At 45.0% G+C, this 14,257-nt stretch overlaps 1 protein-coding gene across 1 annotated transcript; it reads left to right on the forward strand.

Annotated features, from left to right (window-relative positions):
- The first annotated feature begins 8,109 nt into the window (after positions 1 to 8,109).
- On the forward strand, positions 8,110 to 13,557 carry Cimip2b (ciliary microtubule inner protein 2B). Its single transcript, XM_063225952.1, is given in 3 exon segments — positions 8,110 to 13,093; positions 13,096 to 13,178; positions 13,242 to 13,557. Coding segments are annotated over 3 exon segments (405 nt in total). The 5' UTR covers positions 8,110 to 12,969; the 3' UTR covers positions 13,440 to 13,557.
- Positions 13,558 to 14,257: the final 700 nt, after the last annotated feature.

The raw sequence follows: 14,257 nt of genomic DNA on the forward strand, positions 1-14,257 counted from the left end.
AGGCATCATCCAAAAAGAAAAAGAAGCGTTTTATTTAAGCTGGTATCCAGAGGCACAGGCACAGTGGAGGTGCAAAGCTGTGCCATGTAGGCAGGTTTTTGGAGAGTTCATAAAGGGAAAAACCACAAGGGGATGGGCTTGTGCGAACAGGTAGTTAACCGTTGGAAATGTTTTACAATCAGTGATCAGCGGATTTGGGGAACATGTGTGTTTCGGAAAAGGGGAATTTTACGGGAAACAGAAGCTGAAACAAAGGTCGGGATAACGACACATACAGAACAGGATGGTGGTGCTTTGGTTAGGTTGCAACACTGAAGACTTCAGTGTATTTGTCAGGGTCATCTGAAGACTTACCTGGATCTTGTCTGAGTTGTCTTAAGTTACTGAGAGAAAAGGGGCCCCTGAACAGGGGTAGGCCTTCATTATAGCTGGTGTAGAAGTTCCACCCTCACGGCCCAAAGGACAAGAAGGGAAGCCTCAGGCTCAGTAAGAGTGGGTGAGGCTTTGATTGAAGTGGTTTTGGAGTTTGGCAAGATGGCACATACCTGTAATCCCAGCATTCAGGAGGCTGAGGCAAGAGGATTGCCATGAAGACAAGGCCAGCCTGGCGTATATAGTGAGACCCTAATCTCAAAAAAAAAAAAAAAAAATCCTCATTGCTCTTCTCTATATGTAAAAAAAAAAAAAAAATCTGAAAATAAATAAATAATAAAAAGGTTTTCTTGAAATTTAGAGATACAGAAGCCTCAGGCTTAGTGATAGTGAGGCCTTAAAGGCCAGACATGTCTGGTTTTCCTGTGGCTCACGTTTACATTTGAACACAAGGAAAGATTATTCTTTAGTGCAAAGTAAGTCTTAAATGGCATCGTAGTCACACTGCCCTTTGCTTTCCATGTTTTTTTTTTTTTTTTTTTTTTTTTTTGGTACCAGTGGTCGAACTCATGACCTTGTGCTTGCCAAGAGGCACTCACACTGCTGAGCCAAATCCCTGGCCCTTGCATTCCATCTTGGCTCTAGTCACTGCTTAAAATATATTCCAAAGGAATAACAGATTTCCATTTGAACTCCACAGCAAAAGAAATGCAAAAAGAAGGAATTTGGCACCCTTTTTAATTTCTGTTTGGTTTCTATACCCTCATGCTGTCCCTTGAGTTGACTCCACTCCAGGGCAGGCAGATGCCATCTGGAGAGAGATTGGAAGGTTAATTGCCTGACCTATTTACCCTTGTACTAGTGCATAATTTATTTTCCATAGAGCTCACGTACTAACTCCTGTAGGTGTTTTTTATAAGCACAAATTACTGTTGATCTCAGCTGTTTAAAGAAGGAAGCATTATTTAGCATGAAACCGTTGCTTTCTAATTTTTCAATAAAGGGGAAATACCAAATAGTGAGGTGGAAGTGGTTGGAGCACTTCTTAGCTTACCAAGGAGGTCACCTCTAGAGACCGAGATAAAAATGGCTCAGGAGAAAAACCCCATCCTTGGGCCCTAGGGCAAAGACGCCTCCAGTACATTCCTGTCATCTGTCTAATCACCAAGGTGACATTTTCTAACAGCAAGACAAAGCTACACCTTTTAAATTCACTTACTTTTTTTATGTCTTTGAAGTTCACAGGTTAAACTTATATCCATCACCTAGAATCACAATATACATGTTAGTAAAGGCCCATTTATTAGTCTTATTCTTGTACATGAAAGAAAAAAGGATAACTAAAAATATCTTTCTTATTCTCAGAATGTGTAAAGCACAAATGTAAATTATTCTCCCGATAACTGTTTTCCTGTGCAGAAGCAAAGCAGTTGTTGCAAGCTGCCTCAGCCCGATTTCTGGAGAAAGGGGGCAGTCTAAGAATAAGGTGGTTCTAGAATTAACTTCCCAGTTGGAGAAAACTTAGGGGACTTTCTAAGTTACTAATGGAAGGGGAAAGTAGGGTGGATAAGTGGAAATTTTTCTTCTGGATAACCAGTTGGGCAGTTGACAGCCGCTGAATAACCCTAGCCATGAGAACCTCAGTTTCTCTGTTTCTGCTGGTCCAAGCAGCCAGAGATCTGTCTCCAGAAAGGAATCCAACAGCCTATCTGGTCAGTATTCTATTGGCCACTGGCTTCAATAGGGATTCACCGGAAGCTACTGGGGAAATCTATCCTCTGCTTTAATGATGGCAGCTGCTCTGAGAGCATTTCACTAGCTGGCAGAGCGACCTCTGTTAGTCAAAGTTCTATTAAGGGCCAGGAAAAAGCCTGAGCAAAAGTCGTTCCATAGCACTTTATAAGTTTACAGAAAAGTTTCTTATCAAAGTATTTTTCTATACACATAAATGATAACTAGAACTCTAAGGGGAGAGAGGAGGGTGGTGATCCTGCCTTAGGCCGACTGTATGTTTCGGTCCTTTAAGTGTGGTGCTTTGGAAAGAGCTTCTTCTGGGGCTGGGGATTTAGTTCTGTGGCATAAGCGCCTGCCTTGCAAGCAGGCAGTCATGAGTTCAATCCTCGGTACCTATAAAAAAGGAAAGAGCTCCTTCTGATTGCACCTGTGAGTTGGTCCTTTCCACTATGTCTCAGTTTTCCTGAGGAACACTATGGTCCAGAACACTAAGCTATGACAGCTTCTGTGTGTGTTCTGGACAGGCAAAATCCTGATGTCTCATTTGACCCAGATGTGGGGTATGTGTTGCTAATCTAAGATGACTTCCCTGTTTGGGTATTAGCAAACGCTCATTTTTTATGGGCTTAACTTAGCTGCTGGGTAGGAGGAAAAGTTTGGGGCAGTTCAAAGTTCTTCTGTTTCTAATCTTAAGTGCCTAAAAGAAAAAGGAAATTACAAAACGGCAGGAAAAGATCAGAAATAAGATCAGGAATATGGAGCAGTTTCTTCTCCAGCTCAAGGAGGGTGACTGAAACAGCTTCCCAGGAGTCCTTCTCAGCCTGGGAAATCATGAATGGGGAATCTCAAGAACTAAGATTACTTCCTCACCAGCAGAAGATCAGACCAGAAAGGAAACTGAGGCCAAACAGGCTCAACATTTCCTCCAGAGTGTAGAGGAGGGTCAGGAAGGTCTGTCTCAGTGGAAAAAAATGCCAAGTCTTAAGAGTGGATGTGGGCCTACTGCCTTTTAATTGACATTAAGGGTCCCAGGATTTATTAATAGACGTGTATTTTATAAATATGAACTGGATTTCAGAGACCATTTGATAGCACTTCAGGGCAAGCGCCACTAGGGGGAACTCTAAACACTACTTTTCCCTAGCACTACTGTCTAAAACCACAGCAGTCAAACCAAACAAAGAACACTAGTAAATTCAGAAACCAGTCCAAACGTAATATATACAAAATAAGAATAAAATGTACCATTGATGAAGCATCACAACCTTTCTATGTTTTTGACAAATTTATCAGTATTTTAACAAAACTATATAAAAGACAAAGATGAGCAATTATAAGCAATGAGCAAAGACATTATATAAAAATTTGAAGCATAAAATTTTGATTACCAAAGTGTGTCCCAATCCAGAATGTGTGAAACAAAAGCAAACTCTTACCTCCATCCTATTATCTTGGGGGGAGACCTCCAAATGATACAGAGGAAAGAAATCCCCATCTACTATATGTCTGAAATGCCAAGTTTGTGTTCTCTAGAATTGAAGAATGAATTCTAGGAAAAAGACTAAAAGTAGAAAGAATTTATTAAAAGGAAGAAAAGCTCCTTGTTTTTTTAGTTTTTTGAGATAGGGTCTCTCTCTGTAGTCCAGGCAGACCTGGAACTCATGGCAATCCTCCTGCCTCAGCCTCCTGAGTGCTGAAATTATAGGTGCACACCACCATGCCCAGGTAAAAAAGCTACTACGAAAGTCAGAAAGGGGCTTGTTATGTCTGGATGTCCCCTCCAAGCTTCATGCGGTCACGAGAAGCAGGCTTTTTGGAGGTGGTAGAATCTAGAGTGTGCCATGCTGGGGTTAAAGGTGCTGGGATAAAGAGTGGGTGATTGCTGATCCACTGATTGGATTAGCATTGCCCTAAACCCAGCAGTCTGGATAAAACAGAAGGGCAGAAAGAGGCTCGCTTGCTGTTTTTGCTGGTGTCTGCCACCATGAACTGTTACCTCTTCCATCTGCCTTTGGAGCCAGCTGAGTATGGACCAAAACCTCTACAAATTGTGAGCTAAATAAACCTTTCCTCTTTTAATTTGGGAGTTTGGGTATTTTGCAGCAATGAGAAAAGTACTGAGACAGGCCAGAAAAAGTGGGTTGCCAGCCGACCCTGCTTCTTAAGGGTGTTTGAGCAAAAACACAAGGGCAGGCAGGTTCAAGGTAGGACAAACTGTACTCAACTAGTAAGATTACAAGTATAGTCACGTGGGTAACACTGATCCAATGAGAAGTCACAAGGAGGGTGTGAGGTGGGACAAAACTATGGTCAACCAATAAGATTACGAGTATAGTTGCTTAGATAATATTGATTAAAGGATATTCTGGGTCCCTTCTGCTTCTGTACCAAAATGATTTTTTTCCTAATTCTATAAGGAATGGTATTGGTATTTTGATTGGGTCGCATTAAATCTGTCTATCAGTTTTGGTAGTGTGGCTATTTATTTTATAATATTGGTTCTGTCCAGGAACAGGGGATATCTTTCCATTTTTCAATGTCCTCCTTGATCTTCTTTTTCAGTGTACTGTAGTTTCCTTGTAGATATTTTTACTTCCTATTTGGGTTAAGTACTAAGTATTTGATTTTTCTTGAAGCTACTGTGAATGGTATTTTTTTTCTAATTTTTTCTCAGTAAGTTCATTATTGGTGTATAGGAGCACAACTGAGTTTTGTGTGTTGGTTTCATATCCTGATATGTTGCTGAATTTGTTTACCGGTTCTAGAAGTCTAGTGGAATTTTTGGTTCTTCTCTGTAAAGGGCCATGTCATCTGCCCATAAGGACAGCCTGATTTTTTCATATATATATATATATATATATATATATATATATCTTTTATTTTTTCTTTTGCCTGATTGCTCTTGCTAGTGTTTCAAGTGCTGTGCTATAGTGAACAGAAGTGGTGATAATGGCCAGGCTTGTCTCATTCTTGATGTTGGAGGGAAAGCTTTCATTTCCCCCACACCCTCTTAATATGATGTTAACAGTGGTTTTGTCATGAATGACTTTGATCAGATTGAGATAAGCTTCTTCAATATCTATTCTCTTCAGGTTTTTAAAAAAAAGTCATCAACAGATACTGAATTTTGTCAAAGGTATCTATTGAGATGACGTGATGGTTTTGTTCTTGCTTCTGTTTATGTGATGAATTACACTTACTGCCTGGTGTATGTTTGCATTCCTGGGATGAAACCCGCTTGTCATGACGCCTGGTCTTTTTGATGACTTGCTGCACTCTGCTTGCCAGGACCTTGTTGAGGATTTTTGTGTCTATGTTCATTAAAGAGACTGACTTACTGTTTTCTTTTTTAGTTGGGTCCTTGTCTGGTTTTAGAATCAGGATAACGTGAGCTTCCAGGAATGAGTTTAGACATACTCTTTCCCTTTCAGTTTCGTCAAAGAATTCGGGGAGTGTTGGCACGAGATCTTCCATGAAGTTCTTACAGCATTCAGCAGTGACTCCCACAGGTCCCAGGCTTTTCTTACTTGATAAGTTTTTTATTACTGTCTCAATTTCATTGCCTGTTATTAGACAGCTTAGGGTTTTTATATCTTCTTGGTTCAATTTTGAAAATTCATATAAATCTAGGTATCTGTCCATTTCTTCTAGATTCTCCCACTCACTGGAGTATGTTTTCATGGTATATTTACCAATAATCTGGATTTTGCTGGTATTTACTGTGGTAAAGTTTGTGATGAGCTACATGTGATCCTTAATAGGTTTATCTTGATAAGTGATATTTGATTTTTTCTGACTGCTTTTAAGATTTTGTTCTTGTATGGAACTTCTGGGGTTTTGACCATGATATGAGTAGTGGCTTTCTTCTCTCATAATTATTTGATATTTTGTATACTGTAATTACCTATATATTGAATTCATTCCCCATACTTAGAAACTGTTTTGCTGTGATTTCTGTAAACATATTTTTTATTCTATGTTTGCTGTTCCCCGATTTTTCTCTAACTCCAATTGGTCTTGAGTTAGTTTTTGTGCTAATAGTGGTGGGTTGATATTCTTTGTTCTCTTATTGTTTTGTTTCTGGTTTTGTCTTTTTGAGACAGGGTTTCATTATGTAATTCAGGCTGGCCTTGAACTTTGTAGTCCAGCTTGGCCTCCAACTCACAGTGATTCTCCAGCTCAGCCTCCTGAGTGCTGGGATTTCAGGCGTGCACCACCATGCCTGGCTCTTACTGTTTTTAAGGTATCTCTGAGTATATGGTGTCATTTTTGTCTTCCAGATATGACACTCCTCATAAGATTGTTTCTGCTACTCAAATATTCAATAGAATTCTTTACTTTTTGAATTTCTTTTTTTTTTTTTTTGGTACCGGGGTTGGAACTCACAACCACGCACTTGCAAAGTAGGTGCTTATGCTGCTGAGCTAAATCCCCAGCCCTACTTTTGGAATTTCTGTTTGAGACCTTTTCATGGACTCTAACTTTGTCATTCATATTTTCAGTGGTTTTGCTTAACCATTCTAGTATGTCCTGTAAGCACATTGAGCAATTTGTTTATTAATCCCACCATGTTTTGCTATATCGCCTTTGATATAGCAAAGTTTCTTTGCTCTTTGATATAACTAAGTTTCTTTGCTTTCTTTTAGATCATTTTATACAATTTAGCCATCTGGTGTTGGTTTTCTTTCCATTGGTGCCCCTTGGATCTGCGTTGGGAAGCTGGGAATTTTTAGAGGCATTTGGTTGCCCTATTCTCTCTCTCTCTCTCTCTCTCTCTCTCTCTCTTTTGATGCCCAGCATTAAGGTCAATAGAATAAAGAGACTTTATTATTGGCACCAAGATTTCTTTAGTTGAGTTGTTTTCTGGTAATGTAACCTTGGCTTCATTTGCCATGAAATGTTGTCAACCACTTCAACCTATTCAGTTTAGTTGGGTCAGTTCCAGTCAGTGTTGGTAAGGATAGAATTTCTACTGATTGTAATAGTATGGGCAGATCCAGTCACAGAGTCATGAACACTGAAGCTGGTTTTGCTAATTGCATCCTTGGGCTGGGAGTTTAGCTCAGTGGGATAAGCTGCCTGCCTGGCAGCTGTGAGGCCATGAGTTTGATCCCGGTACCAAAAAAAAAAAAAAAAGTACACTCCAAGATAACTTCATCCTTCTATGAATGCCCCTTACAGACTGCATTACACTGTTGTTTACAGTTAGTCTGGGATGTAGAGGGTGGGGGAAAGGAAAAAAGAAGGGAAAAGGAAGAGCTGTGTCAGTGGGAAGACAGTAATGTGAGAAATGTCATAGATGAAAGATAGGCAGGAGGAGTATTTTTACAGCTGGAGTAAGGGTCGAGTGTTTTGGGGTTTGAGAGGATACTTGGGCAGGCGGGGGTGGGGGGATGCAGAGGGTGCAGTGCAGACAAAGACTGCGGGAGGCTGTGAGATTTGTTTGATTTGGTTTGGTTTCTCCGAACATACTTCTCTTACGGGTGACCCTGACATACTCGGTTAAAGCACTGGTTATGCTTCTTCTCTTTTGCACTATATATACGGGTGCAGATAGATAAATTATATGTGTGTGTGTGTGTGTGTGTGTGTGTAGAAGAGGGAAGACAAGGAGGCAAAAACTAGTCAAGACAGAAAAAGAATAGAGAAGAAAGGAGGTTTACAAAAAGAGGAAAGATCAATAGAGCAGGACAATGGGGTAATCTTGAAAAATAAAATAAGGTAAGATGAAAAGCAGTAGTAATAAGGACGCAAGAACCTGGGGAGAAAGACAAGATGGGCCAAGATGACCCAGGAAAGAAGCAAAACCCGTCCACAGCTGCAGGCGCTTTAGCCCGCGCCCGCCCGCGGGGCTGCTTTGCCGCCGCCCCGGAGCCCCGCCTCGCTCGGCCGCCCCCGGCCGGCCGCAGGCTGCACCGCGGGCCCGCGCGGTGCCGGGGAGGAGCCGACGCCGAGCCCTCCGCGGGCTCCCCCGCCGTCCGCCCGGGCCGCCCGGGCCCCTCCACCGACCGCCGGCCAGGCGGCCTCCGAGGGCGGGTCCTCCCGGGCGGCAGCCTGGACCCCGAGGCCGGCACTGACCGTCGCCCCGCCGCAGGCTGCTGCTGAGGAGCCGGGGCCTGACTTGGAGCTCGCCGCTTGGCTCCCACCGACCTGCTCCCAAGTGGTGCTTGTTCTTGTGGCTTATTAACTTTAGAATGTGCCGACCCGGTTCTGCTTCTTAAAAACTCAACTAGGCAATTGGAGACATTTTACATTTGTAGTATTTTAACTATTTTAATATTTTAATTTTAGTTTTTAGGCGGTCTAAATCTATTGTTTGTTTCTTCTGGCTCATTTTACTGGCTTGCTTTTTTTTCTCTTTTTCTTTTTGGTACTGGAGATCGAATCATTTCCCTTACCTCAGTACATTTTCTTGGTTTCTTTTTTGAGGGAAAGGACTTTTTTTTTTTGGAAAGTTTTGTTTTTAAAGACACCCCCCCCCCTTTTTTTTTGTGGTACCAGGGATTGAACTCACAACCTCACCCTTGCCAGGCAGGCGCTTATGCCACTGAGCTAAATCCCCGGCCTTAAAGACCCCTTTTTGTGATACCAGCAGCACCTTAAGAACATACACGTATGTTGTTGATTGTTCTCGACAATCCTCCAAGCACCTGTTGTGCCACAGTACTGGACGTGGAAGCCACCAATGTCACGTAATCCTGGCTATTAAAACGTCTCATATTTGAATGTGTTTCTCAGTGTAATTGTTAGTTATTTTGTAAGTTAGGTTGAACATGACTGTTTATCCTTGCGGGCTTGAAGGCTGTCATAAATGTAAAGAGGCTGGAATACCGTGCTACCCGCTTTCCATTTGTCCAAACACCACTGTTTCTGATCATTTCTATTTCTAGCCCCTTCCTCCTTCAGACCATAAACACAAAGATCTGAGTTATCATAATCTTTGGCTGGACACATTTATTATAATGGGTAACACTAAGCATTCATGAAGACCCTATTTCAAATTTCAAACAGAAAGTGAAACTTTGATAAGCTGTACACCTAACTGTACCTCCTTTCCTACACATTTCTGTCTTGTGCATCAGAGGTAACCATCCGGGACGTGACTATCACCCCCTGGCTTTCCTTTTGAGGCAGTTTGGCCTCATCTACACTTTTTGAAAGGGACAGGTTTGGGGTTGCATGTAATCCTTTGGGGTTTCTCTTTTCACTTTGCTTACAATTCTGGTGGTCTCCAGAGTTGTTTCTTTCAAAGGTCCTGTGATTTGATCCTTTTACTTATCCCAGACGGAATCTTTGTGCCTGCTCAGGCTTGACCTACAACTGACTGATTTGGGGTCTGTGTGAGATCTTACAGCAGGACAGAAAATGTGGACCCAGCAAGCCACGTGGTGTGTGGCCTCTGCTTTCCTAGTCGGCCTTCCGTCTTGCAGGTGGATGCGGTCCGGTTGCAGTCCTTCCCTGCACAGCCACATCTAACACAGCTGCTGCATCTAACCGGTGGCTCCCATCAGGAGCAAGTTTAACTGGGTTACTTGATGACTGCGAAGTCTCCTGTACCTTATTCCCCGAATGCTCTTCCGGGGCTGAGGAACACTGTACAGTGGAAACCATGATAATATAATAGGCTACTCCACCAACTGGAGCAGGCGCCTCTCTAAACCATAAGTCTAGGGCCAATCCTAACCTGTCTCTCAATTTGTACTTTTATTCTACCAAGTCTGCTACTGTTTCTTTTCTGCTACTGTTTCCGCAAAAAAAGTTGTTTCATTCCCCATGTCCTCCTCTATGTCTCAACTGCAAGTCCTAACCCTTCCAGTTTTTAATTTCACTTTTCCCAAGCCCCTCAACATTACAACCCTTCTCTTTTCTCTCATTTCCATTAAGTAGTATAAACTGCTATTCAGTTAGCACTTAACTATAAACACTGAAATAATTGTTGAACACATAGTTTTGCACTATGTATCTTTTCATGTATTCTAACCTACTCCATGAGGCAGTACATTAGTTTTCCCATCTTACAGAAGATAAAACTGAGGCTCACTGATTTTGACTGTTTCATTATCTAGTAAAGCTATATTTGAACAAGCTTTTAAAATTATAATTTTAAAACCTTTATGTTTTCCCCCTTCTTTTGGAGAGAGTCTTAATCTGTAGCTTAGGTTAGCCTTGAACTTCTTGTATAGCTCAGGCTGGCATCAAATTTATAGTTCTCTTGCTTCAGCCTCCTGAGTGCAGGGATTATGTGCCACCATGCCTTTTTTTTTTTTTTTTTTTTAATGTTTAAAGTTATGATACCCCAGGCTTTAAGTAAGAGAAAACTTAAAAGTGTTCTTAACAATAATGAAGTTATAAAGTTAATTCAGTGGTTCTGCAATACACCAAACACCCAGGCTTCCTGTTCTAGCACATCCTTGATGCATTCCGGATCTGTCCCCAGGAGAGCATTCCATAGGCTTTAAGAGGATTGGGAAGTCTCACTGTCACATGTAGTCTAGAGGGAAGAACAGACCTAATTTCTTCCTGTTCATGTTCTTTAAGGAGCAAACCAACTCTCCCCAAGGCCCTCGCACCACAGCAGACTTCTCGTATTGTCCAGAATGCCGGAGCCCATGCCTGGTTGTTGGCAAGGGGTGTGGGTAGCAACTCTGGACCCACAATGTCTGTTCTGCCGGAATCTGAAGCGCAGGTGGTGAACCTCGACACCGCACTGCTATTCTGGGCTCTCCTCTCCGCTGCCACCCTCCCGCTGGCAAATTTCCCCAACTGTGAGCCAAGTCCCCTAGGCTAACCCTACACAACACGTTCCACAGCCACCCTTGCCAGGAACGTGAAAGTGTTTCCTGAGGCCTGGTGCCCTTGCACAGTTCCAGAGACAGCAGCGCTGTGCTTTGTCAGCTCAGGGCACCGTCACAGCCTGGAAGCAGGGAGACAGTTGGAAAAGTGGCCGCCCTGGCCCCGCCTCTCCAGAGCCGTGTTTTCATGCTGTTCCTGCCGCTCTCTGAGATCTGGTCCTCCTCTGTACTTTTCCTTCTCGTGGAATTTGAAGCCGGGTGTGGTGGTGCATGCCTGTCATCTCAGCCCTTGGGAACTGTGAGTTCAAGACCACCTGAGCTACAAAGTGAGCTCAAGGCCAGCCTGCACTGCATAGTGAGACTCTGTCTTAAAAAAAAAAATTGGATCAGTTTGTTTACAGTCTGGCTCCCTGTTCTTACACCTCACCTGGATCCTCATATTTCCTTCGCTTGAACTCACAATAAGAAACCTACCTTCACCTAATAACCACTAATCTAATCCAGGTGTGGTGGTGTTCACCTGTAATCCCAGCACGTGGGAGGTTGAGGCAGGAGGATAGTTGCCGATGTGAGACCACCCTGGCTACAGAGTGAGCTCAAGACCATCCTAAACTGCACAGTGAGGCCCTGTCTCAAAAACACAACACAACACCCCACTGATCTGTATTAGAAGCTGAGAGACACCATTAGACAATAAGGCAGGAAATTCAGTTTTAGTAACTTGTGCTAGGGCTCTTTCATATACACTAGCTTACTTATCCTTAGAATGCCTGATAAGTTAGGGTATTTTAACCTTCATATTTTAGTTTAAAACTGGGTGTGGCGATGCCTGCCTGTAATCCTAGCAGTCTCAGGAAGGCTAAGGCAGGAGGGTTGCCAGAGTTTAAGGTCAGGCTACATAGTGAGACCTTGTCTCAGAACAAAACACAAAACCCTTATAGATTAAGGAATTCAGGTTGAGAAGTTCAGTCACCTAGGTCCACCAAGCCACAAGCCATTGTGAGCCCATGCCTGCCTGGCTGCACACTGCTACGGCACTGTTCTGGCTTCAGCCTTCAGGGTTAAAACCTGCATTCCTGTGCATCAGTCTGGGCCTCACAGCAGCAGCAGGGTGTGTGGTGTGTGGTGGTGTCTGCACTTGTGAATGAGGACGAGTGTGTCAAGCTTGTCCAGAGGGCCTTGGGGCTTTCCTAACGGCTATGTCCCGTGTCCCATCCACCACCCTGTGTGCTGGGTGGAGCAGGGCACATTTGCTGAGTGGTGACTCAAGTGACAGCAGGCCTTTCAATAAAGGACCGGTTCAATGGCCTTACTGGAAATGAGCATCCCTACCTCGAGGTCTCTACTGGGCTGTTTTCCTGGCTCATCTCCTCTGGGCTTTTCTCAGAGAATTTTTTTCCTTTCCACAAAGACTCACAAGGGCACAATATCCACCCCCCAAGCTTCACTCAGCGAGGAGTCTTCTTAGGGTGTGCTGAAGCCCACGGCTGCCTGCCTTCCCACCTTGGCGTGGGCAGGCCGCGCTCTTCTCCTAGGCCCAGGTGGCAGGATGGTGCTTGTCACGGAGCAGACACACCAGCGGGATCTGCTCCTCCTGGCTCTGCTGGCCTTGGCTCCTGCAGGCCAAGTCACGCTGGTGCCCCCTCTCGCCCTCGGCCCCGCCTCCTTCACCAGCACCAGCTCAGCCCTCAGAATTGTCATTACATCCCAGGGTAAGACCCTCCCCAGGGAATCCCCTGCTGGTTCTGGGAGGCTGTAGGGCTGTGAGAGTTAGTTGGGTCACTGAGGCCTTGGGGTCAGGTGGAAACGCTGGTTTGAGAGGCGCAGGACTGGGCTATGTACTTAGTGCGGAAAGGGAGAAGGAAAAGCAAGGAAGCAGTGATGGCTGGGCTGGCAGAGCTTGTGCTACATCCTCATGGAAACAGGGTAACAGCAAAAGCGTGGACAGAGGAGTCAGAAATGCGTGCTGCAAGCACACACCACTGATGATGAGAAAGATGAGTCTGAGAGGCCTTGCTTCTGTCTTGGGGGACAGCCGTGCAAGGAGACGCGTGTGTCTTGTGCTACAGATATGCTGGACACTGCCAATACTCCGGGTCAGTGTGGGCCAGATCTACGAGCCAGGCCCCCTGCCCACTGCACCCTTCTGCCTCCCTCTTGGCCTCCAAGATCTCCCGAGCTTTCCAGGCACAGCCTGCTAGGTGCATGCACAGAAGGCGAGGCTCCAGTGTGATCCCTGGGTACACAGGAATGAACAGGTACCCCCAACCTGGAGTACTGGTCCCAAACACTGACAAGCCTCCCTCGCCTCTGTCTGCCGCGTTTTATACCCCAGGAACAAAGCGTTTTGCCAAGAACTGCAGTCAGGTCTGGGCGGAGGCTCTGAATGATTTTGCTCTGTAGCATGGGGATGAAGGGAGTCCAGAACTGACAAAGGAGACCAAGGGAAACAAAGACCAAAAGCCAACGTTGGAGCCGGAGCTGAAGCTGGAGGTGGAACAGGAGAGAACAAAGGCGGGGGTGGTGGTGGGGTGGACATGAATCGGAGGCCCTCCCTTTCAGTGCCCAAGCCTGGGGCGGCCCTGCCTGTTCTGGGCCTGCATTAGCACTGGGCTGGACTCACAGCCTGTGTTTCTTCTGTCAACCCTACCCACAGGTTCTGCCCTGTCCCATGAAGGACACAGTCCCCCAGGGTTCTTCGTGTGGGGTGAGCAGTGAGAACGGCCCCTCCTCCATGCCTGACTCGGCAACCCCACCCCCACCCGCAGGCTTCACTGGCTCTGTGCTCTGTGCCTCTTCCTCTTTCCAGCTTCCCAATGCTTGCCAACCAGGCACTGCAGAAATCTGGGCAGAAGCACTTAAAGGGCAGTGCCCAACGAGGTCCCAGGCCTTTGCCCGCCCTTCTCAGGACCTGGCTCTTCCACCTCACCACGAGGCCATGTGCCAGGTGAGAGGGGCTGACAGAGGCTGGGGAACCAGAATGCTTGGGTGTGTATGGGTCATGGGAGTGGCTGGGGGGACTGCCACAGATGAGGGGACCTCAGACACATCCACAGAGTGGTCCAGCTTTATCGTTATACGGGAGAGGAACCACAAGTAGCTCATAGTAGGAGTTAGCCTAGATTTTGGACAGCAGTATGGAGGCCAGCGGCTGAGAACTAAAGGGCTTTTTCTTGTCACAGCTATATGTGAGGGACTCCCTTGGTCACACAGGGTTTAATTTCCAGTTTGGCCACACAGGTGGGCATCTCGCCCGTGATGCTTTGGGCCTGACCATGTCCCAGAAGCAGCTCCCGGCTTAGGTCCCTGGTCCTAAGTTCCCCTTTTCTTCTCATCCAATCCCAGTCATCTCCTGGAAG

Source organism: Cavia porcellus, unplaced genomic scaffold, assembly GCF_034190915.1.
Source record: "Cavia porcellus strain 051 isolate PalLab524CR breed Dunkin Hartley unplaced genomic scaffold, mCavPor4.1 scaffold_1, whole genome shotgun sequence".
Lineage (NCBI taxonomy): Eukaryota > Metazoa > Chordata > Mammalia > Rodentia > Caviidae > Cavia > Cavia porcellus.